The 21,201-nt window shown below is 40.7% G+C and overlaps 1 protein-coding gene across 1 annotated transcript in view; it reads left to right on the top strand.

The window, feature by feature from the left end:
• Window positions 1-21,201, top strand: part of LOC128104523 (immunoglobulin alpha-2 heavy chain-like) — a 58,034-nt gene that overhangs the window by 13,942 nt on the left and 22,891 nt on the right. The window contains exons 2-3 of the mRNA XM_052729488.1: window positions 7,981-8,273; window positions 10,897-10,910. Of these exons, the coding sequence (XP_052585448.1) occupies window positions 7,981-8,273; window positions 10,897-10,910 (307 nt within the window). The remainder of the gene's footprint in view (window positions 1-7,980; window positions 8,274-10,896; window positions 10,911-21,201) is intronic.

The raw sequence follows: 21,201 nt of genomic DNA, 5'->3' as shown, positions 1-21,201 counted from the left end.
CATATATATATGTGTGTATATATATAGTTTAGTATATAAGCTAGCATGTTCTGTACATATACACATATATATATGTGTATATATATGTTTGTATATATATATATATATATATATATATATATAGAGAGAGAGAGAGAGAGAGAGAGAGAGAGAGAGAGAGAGAGTTTAGTATATAAGCTAGCATGTTCTGTACATTTACAAAATGCCAGATACCAGGCTAAATCACAGAGGACTCAACAGCCAATGCAGTAAGCACAGGACCTTCGTTCTCTGTGTGAGAAGATAAGGATATGGGAGCATTGAGTTTGGGGTAAGATAGTTTAGCTCATCTGCAGCAGCCTCTTTTTCTCTATACCCTCAGATCTGCTGTAAAAGGAATGGCAGAGACCATTGCGTGACTGCCACTGCGTCTGTAATCCTCACTTTCCCAAGGGAAGTTTGCCAAGAGACCTAATCAATTAATGGCTGCAAGAGGCTTGTCCTGTAAGATGGACACAACTTAACTAAAGGAACAAACCTTGCTGCCCAAGGCAAGCTGACTTCAAACATGCAGTGAGTTATCCATCAACTACATCGCAGAGGACCTTCCCTCTTCCTCCAAAACCTCTAAGAGCAGACCTTTGGGGCCTGAACTTTCTTTGGAAACTCCACCACGCACTAGGTATGGAACACAGGTCTTTGGGTAAATGATGCAGTGATATACCACCTATCCCCTATAATCAGCTCAAGAGAGGGGGCATGGCTTGAAGCCATAATGTGGGTCTTTGCTTTCTTCCCTAACTACTGCTACAGAATAACTACTCAATAATTCAGTGGGCTATCTGGCCAGACTCAATTGTGCTCTTCCTCATTTGGCACACAGACAGTCTGCCTTCACCCTGGTGGAAACCATAATTTACCAGCCTATAACTCCCTCTAAACTCTATGCATGGACTTTGCCTTGGCCATAGTTACAGTGTGATTACTGATTCCAGGTAGTTCATCTTTGTTCATACTCAAGGTCTGTATCTTTTCTCAAATACTCAAATTATTTCTAATAAACCCCAGAATTGTCCCATCAAAACTAGTCACGATTTCTAGATCACTAGTTTTTGTATGTTTTTCTTTCTAACCCAGGACATTTGACCAGTGTTAGGGTGCTTTGACAAACTGCTGTTCGGAATCTACCCCTAGAGAGTTGTCTTTTGTTTTTACTTCGCTGACTCTGAATAATCACTTACCATCCTTGGCTTTAATTATCTTTGATGGGAGAGAGGCAGTTCTCTCCACAGTTCCCTGTGAACACATGCAGCTGCCCATAGACCCCTGCAAGTTTAACACAGGGCCTTAGGTAAATGCACACACAATATGGAGTCTTTCTTCCTTCAAATCCAGGGCCTGCCACAGATGTCCACTTTGCCCACTGCAGAGACACGTGTGTCAGCTCATTCACTCCACTACTTCACACTTTAGTTCCTGGAGATTCTGTCCTAGGCATTTTTCACTGTCTCCTGCTGCTCCCCCGCTGAGCCATGCCTCCAACCTTGGTCCTTTACCAACTCTTTCCACCTGTGACAAATATCATCCACCCACTTCCAGGCTGTGAATTCTTCTCCTGTTCTGCCCTGTTTGTGAGCATGAAGTCAAATTTCCAGAACCCTGGCACTCTAGTGCCTCCCCTCTTCCTAGCCTTTCCACCTTCTGCTGCTCACTACCTAGAATCCCATGTTTTGAATGTAGGCGAGGCTGGCAGCTTTTCCTAGGTGAATGATGCTTTACCAAGCCTTCCTGGCTAACTCTACTCCCTCTTTTTTTTCTTTTTGTAAGACTTTTTATTGATTCTTTGTGAGTTTCACACCATGCACCACAATCCCACTCATCTCCCCATCCCTCCATATCTGCCCTCTGCCCTTACAATATCCTCCACCAAAGAAAACAACAAAACAAAACAAAACAAAACAAAAAACCTCACCACAGAAGCTACAATGTGTCACACGGTATATACCCTTTTGCCCAAATGGCTTTACTTGCAAATATTCATTGCAATGAGTCATTGGTCTGATTTGAGGCCTCTGGCTTCTGCTATACTATCAATATTGAATCTTCCCTGGGACTCCTCTTGGATATTCCATTGTTGTTACCCTGAGTAATGGAGATCCTGCAGCTTTTGTTCTGCAGGACCAGCCCCTTCATATACTCTAGCAGTTCATAGATGGGGAAGTTGTTGGGATGGGCCAACACAAAGCTCTGGGTCTGGGTCTGGGTGGTAGCTGAGTTGTTTAACCCACCAGTTTTCCTGCATCCAGCCAGCCACTGGGGCCAGATTTCCCACTTTGCCCAGATAAGGGGTGGGTCTTGCCAGCTCTCCTGCCTATAACAGCTGGCAAGGGGCAGAACTGGCTCTCTCTCACACTATTGCCATTGGGGCTAGTTCTTCCTCATCCATGACACAAACAGAGGGAATGCTGGAAATAGAAAATCTGAGTAAACGAACGGGAACTTCAGACGCAAGTATAACCAACAGAATACAAGAGATAGAAGAGAGGATCTCTGGCGTTGAAGATACGTAGAAGAAATAGATTCATCAGTCAAAGAAAACACTAAAGCCAACAAAGTCATGACCCAAAATGTCCAAGAAATTTGGAACACCATGAAAAGACCAAACCTACGAATAATAGGGATAGAGGAAGGAGAAGAATACCAACTCAAAGGCACAGAATATATATTCAACAAGATCATAGAAGAAAACTTTTCTACTCCCTCTTGAGTTTCAAATCAACCATGTCTCCTCCAGGCAGCCTCTCTCTCCTAGGAAGTCACAGGGTGAAGCCTCCAATTGCTCTATAGTGGCGCCCCCTTGTGTCCTCATCTGTCACAAACTTTCCTGACCATTGTTTTCTGTTATGAACTGTTTCAGGAGATGGAGACCACGGTTAGTGTTTCTTTTGTTTGTGGAGTAGATGAAAAAGAGAAGGAATTAGTGAACTCGTGGAAGTATTTTTATTTATTCTTATGTTCGTGAAAGATAACCACTTAAGGTATAATTTTTGAAAAACTTAACTAAGTAAAAAACAAGAACAAAGTCCTTCCTCCATTATGGAACTTCATAAATATAAATCTGATGAAAGAGGCTTGAAATTATATCAGTGTTTGACAGCTCTTTAAGGACATCTCTGAGTCTGATTCTGCCTATCTACAAGTTCTGTGTCCTCTGAACATTTCCTGGCCTCTGTTTCCTCATCTATCTGATGATAATAAAATGAGGAACACCCTGCCCACCAACACACACACACACACACACACACACACACACACACACACACATACACACACACACACACACACACACACACACACACACACACACACTCACCACTCACTGGGTGTCTGTGACAGTCAATAATCAAGCCCAAGAGAAGTGTTCAGTGTCTAGTACAGTGGCTGACACACAACGAGCTGAGGGAGGGCCATGCGAGGCCCCACTCCTCACTGAGGAGCTACTAGAAATCAATGTGTGCTGAAAGAGGAGAGTCGTTTTTCTTCCGGTGTGTGTGTGTGTGTGTGTGTGTGTGTGTGTGTGTGTGGTGGTGGTGGTGGTGGTGGTGTGTTTTACACTACATTTATTCATTCATCCAAATACAGAATTATGAGATTTTCACACCCTCTATGATGGGATGAATGCTCAGTGAACATGGGAGTGTCGACATCCCTTTGCAAAAGCAAAGGCGATTTAATTTTCTTTGGTTTTCCATTTGGGAACTTGACAGCTGTGTCTCTCGGCATTTCTACTCTTGCATGGGAACTCTCCGTTATGGTTTCTGTAATGACTACACCAATTTGTATCCCCACCGAAGGGGTAGAAAGCTTCTTTTCATCTCATCCTCACCAGCATCCATTATCTTTGGACTTCTGCTGCTTTCCTAGTGGGTGTGATGTGCGCTATTTTCCTTAGGCAGCACGTTCCACATTGCACCTTAATGGATCACAGAACTCAGATGCTGAAGATGGAAGCATCCTGTTCCAAAAGCCTCGCTATTACTTGCTTTCATTTCATTTCTTCTTTTTAAAAGATGTAGTTTACTTTCAGTTATGTGTTCGTTTGTGCCTCACTGTGTGGGTATATGCACCATGACTGCAGATCTCTGCAGAGGCTAGAAGAGGGTCAGGATTCCTGGAGCTGGAGTTTCAGGCACTTGTAAGCTGTTCCATGTTGGGCCTAGCAGCCTAATTCGAGTCCTCTCCAAGAGCAGCACAAGCTCTTAACCACTTTCATGTCACTCACTTTAAAGGAGAGGAAGCCACTTCCAGGGCAGTGGTCCTTCACAGGGGCAGGAGGAGAAGAAGGAAGCAGGATGATTACAGCCACTCACACAGGCAGTTGTGTGACCTCCACATAAGTGACCTGTCATCTCCAAATCAGCCGGCATCTCTAGAGCACATGGACCTGTCACCCACCAGGCCAGTTCCACAACACTGCCTCGGTTCATCTGACCCTTGGGAATAATATAACTCTGCAGCACAGCTAGACTTCTTATTCAACAGACCATCAACATGGGCTCTTTCTGCTCCACACATGAGATTCCTTAAACAAGTCACTCAGCTGATGGGCATGGTTGTGGAGGCCTATAGTCTGTACCTCTTAGAGAACTGAAAGGGAAGGATATCTTCAGCACAGCATACAAGACCAGCCCAGGCACTGGAGTGAGACTCTGTCTCAAAACTCAGATAAACGAAAGTAAAGTCAAGCAGGACTATGACTGATGAGGTCTGGGACAGAAAGCAAAGCTTTAATCAGGGTCCATCCAAGACCCAGTAGTAAGCAATTCTGAGAATGAAACACAAATGCACTCTATAAAGTTACTTTGAGAATTTTTTTTTTTTTTGAGGAACAGAAGAAGACACTGAATGTGATTTATCATAGGGATTTGGGGTTTAAAAAAAAGGAGTGTGAAGAATTCAATGTCAAGTGTAAGACTGGCATCACATCGCCATCTGTGGTTATTAGTCCATGATGGGTTGTAGAAGGCAGTACCCTGGGGAAAAAGAAATCAATACATTACTCTGCATTTTAAACACATATTTGAAATGCTTCGTTTTCTCTTGTTGATGATAAAAGTTATGCTAAGACTTGATGACACTGAAGACTCCTGATGAATTGGCTAATATTATGTGACAATTTTATGTCATATTCTGGTGTCATCCTCCTAATGCTTCTAAAAATTCAAGTGTGAACGAGGTACATGTGCTGAAATAGAAGCTTAAATAATTTAGGCAACATTGTATAGGATAAAGAAATATTGAAGATTTTTTTCTCTTTGCCTTCATTAAATTTTCACATAGATTATTTAAAACTCTATGCTGCTTCTCAAGTGAATTCATCAGTGGAAGAGAATAAAAAGCCATACAATACACACATGCAAATAGCACTAATACGTAGACCATGTGTCTGGGTATGTGTGCATAATAACAAAGGATATTATTCCTTCTTTTTTCATCACCCCTGTTTTCACTAATAAACCATAAAATCTTTCTAAGAAGTTTCCAGAATTATAAACATATAAAATATGTATTTTGTAATGAACACATAGTAGTTATATATAGTAATATTTACAGGGTAAAGTGGGACATTTATTTTGTTTTATTTTATTTTGAGACAGAGTCTTATGTAGCCCCAGTTGGCCTTGAAATTGATATTTATCCAAGGATGACCTTAAACTTCTGATCCTTTTACCTCCATTTCTCAAGTCCTGGGAACTCGTGCTTGCTGCACACTCAGTTTATGTGGTGCTGGGAATCAAACCCAGAGCTAAGCAAGCACTCTGCTGACTCAGCTGTAGCTGAGCCAGAAGTATGCTACTTGAAATGATTCCAGGAACTAGAATAGCTGTCCACAATCATTCTAGCCTGCTGGAGAACATTAGAGATCACCCTCACTGCCTAACTGTACCTTGTCCCTTCAACCAAACTATCTCCATTCCTTTCTGCTCACCACTCTTCCTAAGCTCTATCAATCATTATTTTATTCTCTACGTCTCTGACACCAATTTTTCAGCACCCACCCATGTGTGGGATATGAATGCCCTTTTATAACAGGAAGGAAGAAGAGTTGTAGCTAGAGTTTTCCTGCCTTGCCCACAGTCAGGACAAATCTCTGTCACCCGCCAGTCCCACAGCCGCTCAGACCCGACCAAGTAAACACAGAGACTTATGTTGCTTACAAACTGTATGGCCATGGCAGACTTCTTGCTAACTGTTCTTATAGCTTAAATTAATCCATTTCCATTAATCTATACCTTGCCACATGGCTCGTGGCTTACCGGCATCTTCACATGCAGTTTGTCATCATGGCGGCTGGCAGTGTCTCTCTGACTCAGCCTTCCACTTCCCAGCTTTATTCTCCTCCTTGTCCTGCCTATACTTCCTGCCTGGCCACTGGCCAATCAGTGATTTATTTATTGACCAATCAGCAACACACTTGACATACAGACCATCCCACAGCAAAGAGTGGCACACATATGTCTAGCTATGTTTCACTTTTTTCATACAACACAATGTATTTCAATATTAACCTTGTTGTTACAAATAATAGAATTTGTTCCCTTTGGTAATTGAATAATGTCTCATTGCACTCATGTGCTTGTGTGCATGCACGCGCGCACACACACACACACACATGCACACCCCCCTCACATTTTCTTTATCTACTCATCCATGGTTAGAAACTAAGGTTACCTCACATCTTGGCTCATGTGAATAGTGCTACAAAACATGCAGAATCATATATCTCTTGGACAAGCACAGGGAACATGCACAGTCTGTGTGTTATGGGGTGAGATCCTGTTTCTATCCACAAATACGTGGAGGAAAATTGAGGAAAATATAATGGCAGGTGTCTTCGTGACTTTTTTCATCTTACTCAGATATTCGTTAACAGATTTTTTTTTTTGCTTCTCTGAATCATTATACTTAAAAGTTCTGTTTTATTGAATGTGTGATTTCACTTCTCTTTGCTACCATCTCCATTGTCAAATGGAGAAGAACACAGCACCCACTTCATGGAGCTGTGGATAGGGTTAAATGAAGTCATGGAATAAAGCTTGTCAAATGCCTGAGAAATCTCCAATGGCTGTGAAGCACTAACACTAGCCTTAAGGCTATCATTGAGTGTTAATCATGGCTGTGTCTCTACCTAATATATTTGATTCCATGCTCCACTAAGAGGAGATGGCACTTCACATAGATTGACTTGCTTGATACCTATTGACAATTTTAATCCAATTTTTTTTCTTCCAAGTTCCTATATTAGAAATGAAATGTAATTATTCAAGTCACAATCTACTGGCTGACTTTGTAGTTAATAGAAGAAAACACAAAATGTCTATGCACTTGTGCACAGTGTCTGACAAATACAGTGTCTGAAGTTTTTGTTCTGTTTTTCTCCTGGTGCAGAACATTATGGTCAGCCCTTGTATCTGAGCCTTGAATCAATAGCAAATCACAAAAACATAGACAGAATATAGCAAATGTCTCTTTCTGATCTCCAGGCAACATATCTACAGTAGAGTGAAGGACTGGCTGGTGACTCTCCCTACTCTGTACCAGATGAAGACATACAGACCAGACAAAGATGTTTCGTCTAACTTTAACCCACATATACATCTAACCTGCTGCTGTGGGGCAGGTAACCCCAAAACTGCTCAGAACTGGAGCAAATCATGACCAACCCTGGGGGATCCATGGACCCTGCATTTCTCTGAGACACTAGGACAGTCCCAGCCTCCTGCTTGTGATCTGAAACACCCGCTCACAGACTACATCCTGCCTCCTTGTGAAACAGCCTGACAGTCAAGATGCTGCTCCTCAGTGGATTCACTTTCTCCTGCCTCTGGGTTTGTAAGTAGACATTTCCATGTGCAAGAGGCAATGAAGTCAGCCTCATTTCCATTTCTTCAAATGCTGTTCTGTTATTGTTTTGTTGTTCATGAGAATTTTCTCTTGCAGTTGGACTTGGGCAGTTGGAGCCAATTGAAATATCAGTCACCAGAGCAGTAAGCCAGAGTGCCCAAATATCGTGTAAAGTTTCTCTTCAAGGCTTTGACACAGTAGATATACATTGGTACCGGCAGAAGACAAATCAACCATTTGAGTATCTGATATATATCAGAAATGATAATACTCATCGCCCTTTAGAAGGGATCAGCAAGAAAATTGAAGCAAAGAAAGATTTTCAAACTTCTACTGCAACCTTGATCATAAATTCCTTGAAGAAAGAAGATGAAGCCATCTACTACTGTGCACTCTGGGTTGAGCACAACATTAAAGCTTCTAGAACAGCCTGCATAAGAACCATTTCCCATCTGTGCCAACCCACATCCTTCTCAGCAAGCACAACCACTTGCTGCTCAGCTGAGGGGCCACCTGAGCCTTTCCCCACCACAGAACTCTTGGAGCTGCCAGGCCACATCTTGGGTTCTATTTCTCCAGTGAGGTCCTGTGGACTATACTCTGAAGGCAGGATGGCCCCACACTATTTCCTACTCAGTTAGGGTGTCTGAGAGATATTCAAATATAGGATGGAGAGCTTGCAGCATGACCTTATCTTTTGTTAATTCACTGCACAAAGGTTTGCAGTAAATAAATGGCTTAGAATAAGTCAAGAGAGGTCAAAATGTGACGAGAGACATGTATCCCACAGGGATATTTCCTGCTATAGTTTCCTAGTTCCTTCACAAGCACTGGAGATTTTCAGAGATTGGGAGATCTGCCATTAGTTACAATTTATAGTTTATACCAAAGAAAGCTACTGGCCATTACACCTCTAAGTAAATAATCAGCTCACTGAGGGATATTAGAGACCAAAGGACAATTCTTGGGAGATGGCTCAATGTGACAAAGCTTGGTCTACACCCTTGGATTCATGGCTGGGTCAAAGAAAGCTCTATTTGTACTTCAGTGATTTGCTAAGAAAATAATGAAAAAAAAGGCAAGAGCATCAAGAAATGCAGTAGGTCACAGAGCAAAATAAAAAACAAAACAAAACCTTAGTAGGTATTCATTCCACCTATGGCCTTGGGGTATCAGCACCTAGGCCATGGCCTCTTAGCTAGTTTAAGACCTGAGGAGCATGTACACAGGCCCCTTCTTCTCTCTATTAAGTTCTTGGATGGTGGAGACTGACTCAGGCAGCATGAAACACAGTGGAACCTGTTCTCAGCCTTCCAGGGACTCTGCAACTGAAATTGCCATATCCCTTATCAGTGAGTTGATACCCCATATAACCCCTTAATGAATAGATTCATTATTGGTATCCATGGATTTCAACTCCTGCATTATCTCCTGTAAAGACAAAAAACAGAACCTTGCCCCGACCTTTTTTTGGTGAGTTTTCCTTACAACTTGTAGAATTGTTACATCAGTGGATGAGCTATCACTTCTCCTCATCGAGGGGTTTCTCTTGTTCAAACAGAATTTTTATTAATTTTGACGGTATCTGTAGCTTTTCTTCTCCTGCGGAAACAAAAGTAAAACCCCTTCCCCAATGTAGCACATATCCTGGTTTCCATTCTGAGGTCAACACATCTTTGAAGTAGACAGGTTGATTTAGCTCAGGAGTTTTTTCTGTTATCCAATGTCTCTCCACAACTGGTGTTCCTTTCTCATCAGCATTAAGAAAATTCAAGGTTAATAAAAGATGATGTAATCTATTTCTAGGGGTCATTATTACCCCTTTCTGTTTATTTAACATGTCTTTAAGAGTTTGATTAGATCTTTCTTTAACTGCCTACCCTCTAGGATTGTGTGGTATACCTGTAATATGCTTTATATTGTAATAAGCAAAAAACTGTCTCATTTTACTAGAGACATATGCTGGAGCATTGTCAGTCTCAATTTGTACAAGTATTCCCATGATGGCCATAACTTCTAATAGGTGTGTCATCACAGAATCAGCCTTTTCAGAACTCAAAGCAGTTGCCCATTGAAATCCTGAATTGGTATCAATGGTGTGGTGTACATATTTTAATTTTCCAAATTTTGCAAAATGAAACACATCTGTCTGCCAAATTTAATTTCTTTGTATACCTTTAGGATTACTTCCAGCAGGTAATGGAGTTTGGTTATAGAAGGAACAAGTAGGACATCTTGTTACAATTTCCTTGGCTTGTTGCCAAGTGATGGAAAAGTCCTTTTTCAAACATTTGCATGGTGCTTCTTATGAAATTATGAGGCCTCCAGAACATTTTCTATTAATAACCAACCAATCTCATCATTACCTTGTACTAGAGGACCTGGCAGACCTGTACGGGATCTGATGCATGTTTTATATATATAGTATGTTCCCTATTTCTGATGATTTCCTGTAATTATATAAATAACAAAGTTAATTCTGTTTTATCAGGAATAAATTCAGCAGTTTGTATATGTAAAACAACACTTTCTGCATATTGAGAGTCAGTAACTATGTTGAGAGGTTCTGTAAAGTCCATTCGTACCATAAGAATGGCATACAAGTCTGACTTTTGTACAGAATTGTAGGGGCTTTGAACCATTTTACTTAAGTCTCCTGACTTATATCCTGCCTTTCCTGATTTGTTTGCATCAGTATAGAATATGGGGACTTCAGAGACTGGTTTTTCCTGTACAATGTGAGGAAGGACCAAATTGGTTCTTTTTATGAATTCTATTCTCTTGCTTTTGGGATAACAGTTGTTAATCTCTCCCAAAAAAAAAACTATTTCAAGTTCTTTGCCAGTATTCATTATCTTTACATAAAGAGGAGATTTCCTCATTAGTTAAAGATACTACAATTTCTGCTGGATCCATTCCTGTCAATTGATGACCTCTTAATTTTCCTTTTAAAATCAAACCAGAAATCTTTTCCACATGTGTCTTTAATTTCTTATTTGGTTTACATGGTAGAAATATCCATTCCAATATAATATCTTCCCTCTGCATTAAGATTCCTGTAGGGGAAAACCTAGAGGGTATTATAACCAGAATGCAGTTAAGCTCTGGAGTCACATGATCCATATGTGCCTCTCATATTTTCTTTTCTAGTAGAGCCAATTCCTTCTCAGATTCAGCTGATAATTCTCTTAGACTATTTTAGTTCTTGTCCCTGTCTAGGGTACTGGAAAAATTTAGTGGTACATTTTTAGTTATCCCAATGGTGGACAGTAAATTGGAAATGTCTCCTAACAATCTTTGAAAATCACTGAGTCTGCAATCAATTTCTCCTAAGTTGTACCTTTTGAGGGTCTAATTTTTTGTGGGCCTATCTTATGTCCTAAGTAATTAATAGAATATCCTCTTTGTATTTTTTTCAGGAGCAATTTGTAATCCCCAGTGAGGCAAAACTTTCTTAAATCTTCAAACACACTCTCTAAAGTATCTAACTTTGCATCAGCTAATGAGATATCATTCATATAGTGGTAAATTATAGATTGTAAAAATTGTACACGAATTATTTTCAATGATTTTTGCATGAAATATTGGCACAGGGTGTGGCTATTTAACATTACCTGTGGGAGAACCTTCCATTGATATCTCTTGACCAGCTGAGAATTACTATAAGTAGATACTGTGAAGGCAAATTTTTCTCTATCCTTTTCTTGTAGCGGTGTAGTAAAGAAATAGTCATTTAAGTCAATAACTCTAATAGGCCATTCTTTAGGTAACAGAGAGGGCAAGGACACCCATTCCATAGAGAGCCCATAGGTGAATTACTTTATTTATGACTCTCAGATCTATAGTTGGTGGGCTAGTTAGAAAGGGTGGATTTGAGATGAGGCAGATAAGAGAGTAGGGTGGCTAGTATGACCACAATGTGTTATATACATGTATGAAATTCTCAAACAATGAATTAACAAAAAAGAGGAAGAAATCTCCCTGCATCTCAGAAAGCAACAATGTAAGAAACAATGGTTGACAACTAATGTGTATTCTGTGTCTAGTAGAGGGATAATTGAGTATGTCCAAGGAACAGTGTGACAAATGCTAAAAGTATAAAAATAAAAAATTCCTCTCCCATGTCCTTGAAATCTACTTTCTGTGGGCTGAAGTTCCAAGAGAAAAACTGTCTGTATAGAGCCTCCATGGTGGTGAAAAATTGAAATGTTGTGGTTTTGAGGCCAAATTATCCTGAACTACCTTTAACCACTTAATAATTGTTAATTGTCCTTGTTAATGTTTAAGTAAGCATCTTTGTGACTAACAGATAAATACTTTTGGAATATGTTGATAGACCATTAGCTACCATCACTCCAAAGGCTAAGCATGCTATAAGATATTGTCTGATGCCTGTGGATAGAGATTTCCCTACTTTGCTATGACCTGCTATGGGCTGCAGGAATATATCATAAGAACGCAGCTGGTTATGGCAAAGTCACTACCTGAAGGGATCAAGGAATTCCTTCAGAGGAAGCCAAATTCCAGGGAGCATTTGGTGTTATTTGGCTTGTTACATATCAGCTGTCTTCTGTTATGAAAATCATGTGTGCCTTCATAGTTTTCCCAATTGATTTTTCCCAAAGAAGTGCTAACAGTGTGGACTGATCACTCTCTGGACATACACATTCAAGGTATTTGGAGAACAGCCTCAGGAAAGGCTTCCTTCGCCCCAGCCCACCCGTTTCTCCCCTTTCAGCACTGGAATCAGATAACTCCCTTAGCCACTTTCAAGGACTAACAGAAATAACAGCCCACATACTAATTTAAGGTAAACTCCACAAGGAGACACTGCCTAGGTCAGGTGGACATTAGGTAATAGCTTTACACAATTTAGCTCAGACCCTCCTTTCATACAGCCTTACTAACTTTACAGACCCCTAACTTCTTACCTAACTACTTCTCAGCACATAGACCCCCTTTTTCATATACTAACCGGTCACTAACACTCAGTTGACCTCTTTTACCACTCCCATTTTGGATTGTAAAAGAAAGCCTGGTGGTCACTGCCTGAGGAAAATTCTTACCTACCTTTATGACTCCATAGAATTCAAGCCTGGTGACGTTGCTCGGCCAGAGGATTGCTATTGCTTGGCTTTATAACTGGATTCCAGAGAGACTTAGAATAGAACTTAGAGGTATAAGGAGATGGAAGGAAGAGAGGTGTGGAGAGCTGAGAGATGGAGAATGGAGAAAAAGAAGGAGGATCTTGACCAGAGAGAACATGTGGACGAGATGGAAGATGAGGAAGAGTCAGATGGGGAAGTACTAGCTGGGTAAGAATGAGATGAAAAGGGCCTAGATGAGGCAGAATTAAGACGAGAGAATTAAGATAGAACTTAGAGGGAGCAGGAGATAAATACAGAGAGAAATCAGGCAAAAAAGGAGCTAAAAATGAGAGCAGAATAGAAGCTTGTAGAGAGAGAATTGACAGAATAATAAAGTGTATGGACTAAGGAGTTTCATGTACATAGATTCATTTCTTTTCATCAAATATTAATTATCAGCTGGTTGTAGATTCTTCCCGGACTCTGAGAGGGGACTATCGAGGGGCTGGACCCCCATAGTCGTTGATAATGACCCACCTACCTAATATTTTCACCAAAGTATTTGAAAAGTGCCTTGATTTATGACTTTCTTTTTTTCCATTACCACAAAAACTTCATTAAACTGTTACATATTGGAACACAGCATTTGTGATATTCTCAATCCATGTTCCTGAGCAATGATCATTTATATTACCCTCTGAAATCATTTGTCTATTATTCCCACTGAAGTGAGAGCTATGTTTTACAAAGATATTTCAAAGAATTACTGGGGAAAATCCTGATTTCAAAAGGTATACTTCGGTAGGTGCTGTGCTAGTCATGATATTTAGAAGGCCAAGGCAAGAAGAGCATTGCACTGTGGGGCAGCAACATAGTGAGACACCAGTTCAGAGGGGTGGAGGGGCAGGGCTGGAGAGCAAAGCAGAGGAAAGGTTTTTGATATTACTGATGTAATTAGTATTAATAATAGATGCACTTATAATGTGGGCTTCTCCATAGTTTTGGTAAATTTTCTTCTATGATTTTATTTAAGACATTTCTGTATCTTTGGCCTGGAATTCTCCTCCATATTCTATACATATTATATCTAGGCTTGTTCTTTTCTGCATGTCCCAAAGGCCTCACATGTTGGGTTGATATGATTAAGATTTATTATTTTTTAAAAAAGATTTATTGTTTTCTTTGACTTAATGATTCACTTCTTCTACCTTGCCTTCAAGCCCTGATATTCTATTCTCCACATGATCATGATATTGCTGAGACTTTCCATTTAGCTTTTTAATTTGGCTTATTGAATTTTTCACTTCTAGCATTATTTCTGCTTGAATTTTTTTCCCCTAATTCTCTCACTTTGTTCATTTCTGTTTTCAGATTCTTAGTTGTCTTCATTATTTCATCTGACTGTTTGTTTGTATTCTCTTAGAATTCTTCCAGGAGTTTCTTTGTTTCTTTTCTTTCTTTCTTTCTTTTTTTTTTTTTAACTGTTCTCTATGTAGCTCTTGGAACTTGCTTTGTAGGCCAGTCTGGCCTTGAACTCGCAGAGATCCACCTGCCTCTGCCTCCTGAGTGCTGGGATTAGACACCATGGCCCCCTCAGGAGTTTATTCTTATCCTTTTTGAGTCCATCTGAGAGTTACTTCATGTTCTCTTTGAATTGTCAGATACATATTTATAAATTTAAAATCATTTTTCTGGAGTTTTGTCTAAATTGCTCTCTGGGGACTGCATGTTTGGTAATTTTGGAGGAGACTCAGTCTTGGTTTTTCATGTCACTCATTTTTTAAGACTGGGCTTGCACCCCTGGAGGTAATTTGCTGGTTCAGTTTTTGGTGTGAGTTTCTGGCCTGCCTTCACTGAGTGGGTGTTTGGATCTACACTTGCTGTTCCCTTGGTTTAGTTGGTTTTCTTTCAGCTGGATGCTGCTTTAGGTTCAGGAATGGAGGCACTCCATTCTGATTCATGAGTGAGGAAGCTGTACTGACCCCAGCACAGTGGGGAGGTGTACTACCTCTGATCTCACCAGTTGGTGTTCTGCTTGAGTTGGCATAGAAGTAATGGGGTGCCATGGTTGTCAGAGGTGTTGACATTAGGACCTGGGGAAGAGGCAGTGTGTAGCCAGAGGTTTTCTCAGGTCCCTCCTGGCTCCATGGTCCCTCAGCCATTTATAAAATAATCATTCAGTGGCTTGATATTAATTACCAATTGTATGGCCTATGGCAGACTTCTTGCTAGCTAGCTCTTATAACTTAACCCATTTCTATTAATCTATAAGTTGCCATGTGGTTGTGGCATTACTGGTCTGCTGGCATCTTGCTTCTTCTTCTGTGACGGCTGGCATCTTCCCACCTCTGCCTTTCTTTTTCCTGTCTCTCAGCTTGGATTTCCCACCTGGCTGTAAGCTTTCTTGCCATAGGCCAAAACAGCTTTATTTATTATCCAATCACAGCACACAGAAGACATCCCACAGCAGCAGTGTCCTGTGGCAGTAGGGGTTGGGCTACCAGAGGTGGGTGGTATGGTCTCCTACCTGAGGAATGTACAAGTATTCTGGAGGGTTCTGTACATGATGGTGGAGTTTGGGATGGCAAGAGTTGGCTAAGGTATATTCAATTTAATTTTATCTTTCTCTATTTCTCAATGCTTACTAAATGAATCTTTGTTACATACACATTCCCTGACATTGTCTGTGTGGCTTTGGTTAAATTACACATCTTTGACTAATTTTCCTAATTTGCAATGGAGGACATAATATTAACCTTAAGGAACTATTGAAAGGTCTCATCAAATAATACACATAAAGTTTTTTGTAATGCCTGTACTAATCCATCATTTAATAATTGAAGCATTAGACTGATGTTCTGAGTTATTAGCACATATTAGTGCATGTAATTATTTAGAAAACTAAATATATAAGACTGACTAAAATACACAGGTTTGTTTTTAATGCATTTTAAAATGGTACAAAAACATGTTATGTCATCTTAAAGTTGGCCATTTAATGGCAAAACTTAATAGCAAAACAAAGTCTGAAGCAAGTTTCTTTGACCGGGTGGTCAGAAGCCTCAAGTTTGGATAGATTTAAATTCTCCCTTCAGTCTATCACCAAATATTCCTGGTGAAGTGTAGTGTGAGCATCAATGTTAGTAGGAAAGTGTTGCCCAAGAGAAATGTAAAATGTAGACCTCGGGACTATTTAACTTCTATCTCTTAACTATCATTTAGCTATCTATCAAGTATCTATTGTCTATATATTTATTTGTCATCTATTATCTACCACCTACCTATCATCAATCATTTATCTATCTATCTATCTATCTATCTATCTATCTATCTATCTATCTATCCATATATTTGTCTATTGTCCATAATCTATATATCTATCATTTACCATTTACCTGTATGTTTCTATTTTCTAACACCTACTTTCGTATCATCTCAATCATGCCCAACATCTCCTTTCTACCTCTCTCTCTCTCCATCCCTACCTCTCTCCTATCTTCATTCCCTTCCTCCTTCTCTCTAGTTCTATAACTTTCTCAAATTTAAGCACGAAATAACTTTACAAATGAGAGAAATCAGTTTTTAAACTGAATCAGTAAAACATTTGTGTAGCACATTTTGATGAACACAAAATTTCCCTTTTGTAGGTTTTAGCTGAAAAATGAATAACTAAGAACAAGACAAAAACAGTAGGTGTTCCTTCACAGCAGCGTATGTAATCTATAGCCATATGATTATTAGAATACCTGGAATCAAGCTTAAGACTCTGAGGAAATGTTGGATCTATGGAGGGTGTTTTCTATTCACAAGGCTCTGAAATTCTCTTTTATTGTTGTGGAATTCTCATCTCATTCTATATTGTGTATAATAAGGCAACTCTTCCTATATGATTATTATAATCATATACTGTTATAAACCTCTTACAATAATATGGAAAAAATACAAACATCAGTTTGTTAAAATGTCAAGGAGAGTTTCTTTGAAATGTCCTATGGACAAGAGATGGGGGAGCAGTTGCCACTACCAAGGGGAAAGTGACTCTCTTGTCTAAACATAGGTATAACAATGAGGTCTTCTGGTATCTAATAGTACCTTTGCAATAGGAACATGATAAAATGACCCTGTGACACAACTCTGAATAATCATGTCTTATCCTTCTCCCCTGTCCATTCTCCAAGAGCTAGGGATCCACCTTAACCCACTGTAGCTGAGGATTAACTGTCTCTGGTATCTACTGCGACTGTCACTGGAAATGCCAAACCCTTGAGTTTTTCCTTCTATCTTTGGCTTGGGTTTGTAAGTAGATTTTGCTCCCTTCTTCCCTTTCATGATTTTTTTTTTATTTGGAGCCAACTGGGGATAAAAATGATTTAAACATCTCTAACTTCTCTTCCTCACTTTTCAGATAGAGACTCCAAACTGAGAATATCTGAGGATCAGCTGTCCTTTCCTCAAAGACCAAACAAGATGATGCACATAAGTTGGAAGCTATCTGGGTCCCCATCCAGAACACCATTGTGCACTGGTACCAACAGAAAGAAGGGGAGCCCCTGAAATGAATCTTCTACAGCTCAGTCAAGGCTTACAAGCAAGACAAGCCCAACTCCCGGAAACAGATGAGAAGAATGACGGTACCTTTTACCTGATAATCAACAACGTTATCACAGCAGATGAGGCCACATACTACTGTGCCTGCTGGGATCTCAGTGTCTCACCATCTGAAGGAACCTGTAAGAAAACCTTCTTATCACTGCTCCTCAGCTGCACTCACAGTCCCTAAACCACTGAGAACCCTCAGTGCTCATTCACCGGTTCATAGGTAGTGAGACTGGGTGGGTCCTTGGGACTCATTTTATTCAGAGCTGTCACTGCAAATGAGGAAGCTGGAGCCAGAGAGGGTGTGGAGCTAACGACATACAAAGGTGGCTGCACTTGTATTTCAGTCTCAGTGCCTCTTCCTACCTCTCTTATGATCAGAGCTGAGCCAAGCTTCTTTTAGCAAATGTTTTGGTTAGCTTTAATTCTCGACTTGGCACAAGTCAGAATCACCTGGAGAGCCTGAATGAAAAATTGCATATATATATAATATTCACATACATACAGCCTACTTGCTTTTCTCATAGAAGTTTCCGACTAGTTAAGGACCAGAAGCCAGAAGTCATTAAAGGACATCAACATTTCTGGAAGATAAACTGATGTGAACTCAATGCACAAACTTATTTTGTCCCAAAATTTCCAGTTGGGGCCTGGAGAGATGACTTAGCAGCAAGAATACTTTCTGTAGGGCTGTGGAGCTAGGAGAACTCTCCTCCACTGCTGGTGGGAATGCAAGCTTGTACAACCATTTTGGAAATCAATATGGTGCTTTCTTAGAAAATTGGGAATCAATCTCCCCCAAGATCCAGCTATACCACTCTTGGGCATATACCCAAGGAATGCTCAATCATACCACAAGGGCACTTTCTCAGCTATGTTCATATCAGCATTGTTTGTAATAGCCAGAACATGGAAACAACCTAGATGCCCTTCAACTGAAGAATGGATAAATAAAATGTGGTGCATATACACAATGGAATACTACTCAGCAGAGAAAAACAATGACATCATAAGGTTTGCAGGCAAATGGATGGATCTAGAAAAAATCATCCTGAGTGAGGTAACCCAGACTCAGAAAGACAAATGTGGTATGTACTCACTCATAGGAGGATACTAGATGTGGAACAAGGATGACTGGACTGCTACTCACATCACCAGGGAGGCTACCTGGAAAACAGGACCCCAAGAAAGACACTCGGATCGCCCAATGACAGAGAAATGGATGAGATCTACATGAACAGCCTGGACATGAGTGGGGGTAATGAAGGGTGAGGGTCGAGGGAAAGAGAGCTTGGGGGAACGGGAGATCCCAGCTGGATCAAGAACAGAGAGGGAGAACAAGGAATAGGAGACCATGGTAAATGAAGACCACATGAGAATAGGAAGAAGCAAAGTGCTAGAGAGGCCCACAGAAATCCACAAAGATGCCCCCACAATAGACGGCTGGCAATGGTCAAGAGACAGCCCGAACTGACCTACTCTGATGATAGGATGACCAAACACCCTAATTGTCATGCTAGAAACCCCATCCAATGACTGAGGGAACTGGATGCAGAGATCCACGGCCAGGCCCCGGGTGGAGCTCCGGGAGTCCAATTAGTGAGAAAGAGGAGGGTTTATATGAGCGAGGATTGTTGAGACCAAGGTTGGATAAAGCACAGGGACAAATAGCCAAACAAATGGAAACACATGAACTATGAACCAATGGCTGAGGGGCCCCCAACTGGATCAGGCCCTCTGAATGGGTGAGACAGTTGATTGGCTTGATCTGTTTGAGAGACATCCAGGCAGTGGGACTGGGTCCTGTGCTCAGTGCATGAGTTAGCTGTTTGGAATCTGGGGCTTATGCAGTGATACTTGGCTCAGCCTGGGAGGAGGGGACTGGACCTGCCTGGACTGAGTCTACCAGGTTGATCTCAATCCTGGGGGAGGCTTTGCCCTGGAGGAAGTGGGAATAGGGGGTGGGCTGGGGGGAAGGAGAGGGGGGCGGGAGTGGGGAGAACAAGGGAATCCGTGGCTGATACGTAAAACTAAATTATATTGTAAAATAAAATTAAAAAAAGAAGGAAAAAAACCCAAGTGTAAATTTAAAATAAATAAACAAATAAATAAAGAGTACTTTCTGTTCTAGGAGAGGTCCCAAGTTTGTCTCCCAGCACCCACACAAAGGCTCACAAGTGCCTAAAACTGCAGTTCCAGGGGATTCCTGCCCTCTTCCGGTTTCTGTTGGCACTTAGCATTCATGTGCTATACATAACATATATGCAGGCAAAGCATACACATAAAACTAAATCTTTAAACATTTACATTTAAAACCACATTCAGGACATAATTTTCTTCTACAGTCCTGTCTTCTCATTTGGGTTGGTGGCTGTGAGTGGGCTGTTGATGGGCAGTTGTAGATGTAACCAATCGTCTTATTAAATAAGAAACACAGAGCCAATACAGAGATGAAAGCCAAGAGGTCAGAGCAATAGCTAACAGCTAAAAACCTTACCCTTCACTGTTGCTGTTGCACTACCTCTCCAAAAGAGACCTACTTCCTGTGTGTCTGTCTTTTTATAGTGTTTCTGTTCTGCCTTCTCATTGGTTGTAAACCCAACCACATGACCTCCTAGTCACTGCCTGTCTGTACAGACCTCCAGGTCTTCTATGGTTGGTATTGAGATTAAAGGCATGTGTCTCCATGCTGGCTATATCCTTGAATACACAGAGATCCGCTTAGCTCTGCCTCCCAAGAGCTGGGATTAAAGGCATTCACCACCACCACCCAGCTTCTGCTAAGGCTTGCTATTAGCTCTGATCCCCAGGCAACTTTATTTATTAACATACAAATAAAATCACATTTCAGTACAAATAAAATATCACCATAGGCAGTTGTTCTGATCACCAACAGTCCTCCATCTTCAAAAATAGAGTTCATGTCTGCTCACATAACTTAGGCCTGGATGGTGAGATGTGGGGAGGACAAGGCAGTCAGTCAGCCAGGCCAGGTATGTGCTTCACCTGTGCTCCAGGGTGTTTCTGGCCAGTCCTCTCCTCCTGAGGTGAGTGTCAGGAGATCACAGAAACGCCTTCAGGGGGCTTTTTTTTTTTTTTCAGAATTTCAGAGCACTGGATTTTAGTTTCCACTTTCTAGTATAAATAAGGGATTTATAACTCCATGGAAGATAAAATTTTCTCATACAAGGGAGAATAGGAAGTCATCCAAAAAGCCATTTCCCAGGTGCCACCACTCTGATAATGAATCACGTTGGCAAGAAGTCATGTGGCTTTCTTGAACATGGAGGGCTTGGTTCATCATCCTTAAACTTTCCTTGGTTGCTATATTTCCATTGTCGTTTATAGAGAGCTTTCTCCCTAAGAAACCCCCAAATTATTGCAGGAGTGGCCTTGGTATTTCTCAGAATAGAGGCATATTTGATAAATTATCTTAGCAGTTTTGACAAGACTAAACATCTGGGAATTTCAAAAAGAGACTTAATTCTCAGAATGTGTTTCCTGGTAACTTAGGGAAGTTGTTGGTTTGTGGCAGGGCCCAGCCCTCTTTCTGCTTTGATCCTTCCCATAGTCTGTTGATACTTTCCAGTAACTGCTACCTCAGAAAAGAGAAGTTTGTGAAGTCAGTTTACAA

The sequence above is a fragment of the Peromyscus californicus genome, unplaced genomic scaffold (assembly GCF_007827085.1).
Source record: "Peromyscus californicus insignis strain IS unplaced genomic scaffold, ASM782708v3 Scaffold_8__1_contigs__length_139910024, whole genome shotgun sequence".
NCBI lineage: Eukaryota > Metazoa > Chordata > Mammalia > Rodentia > Cricetidae > Peromyscus > Peromyscus californicus.
Note: the sequence above shows the minus strand (reverse complement) of the source record. Positions and strands in the feature narration are given on the sequence as shown.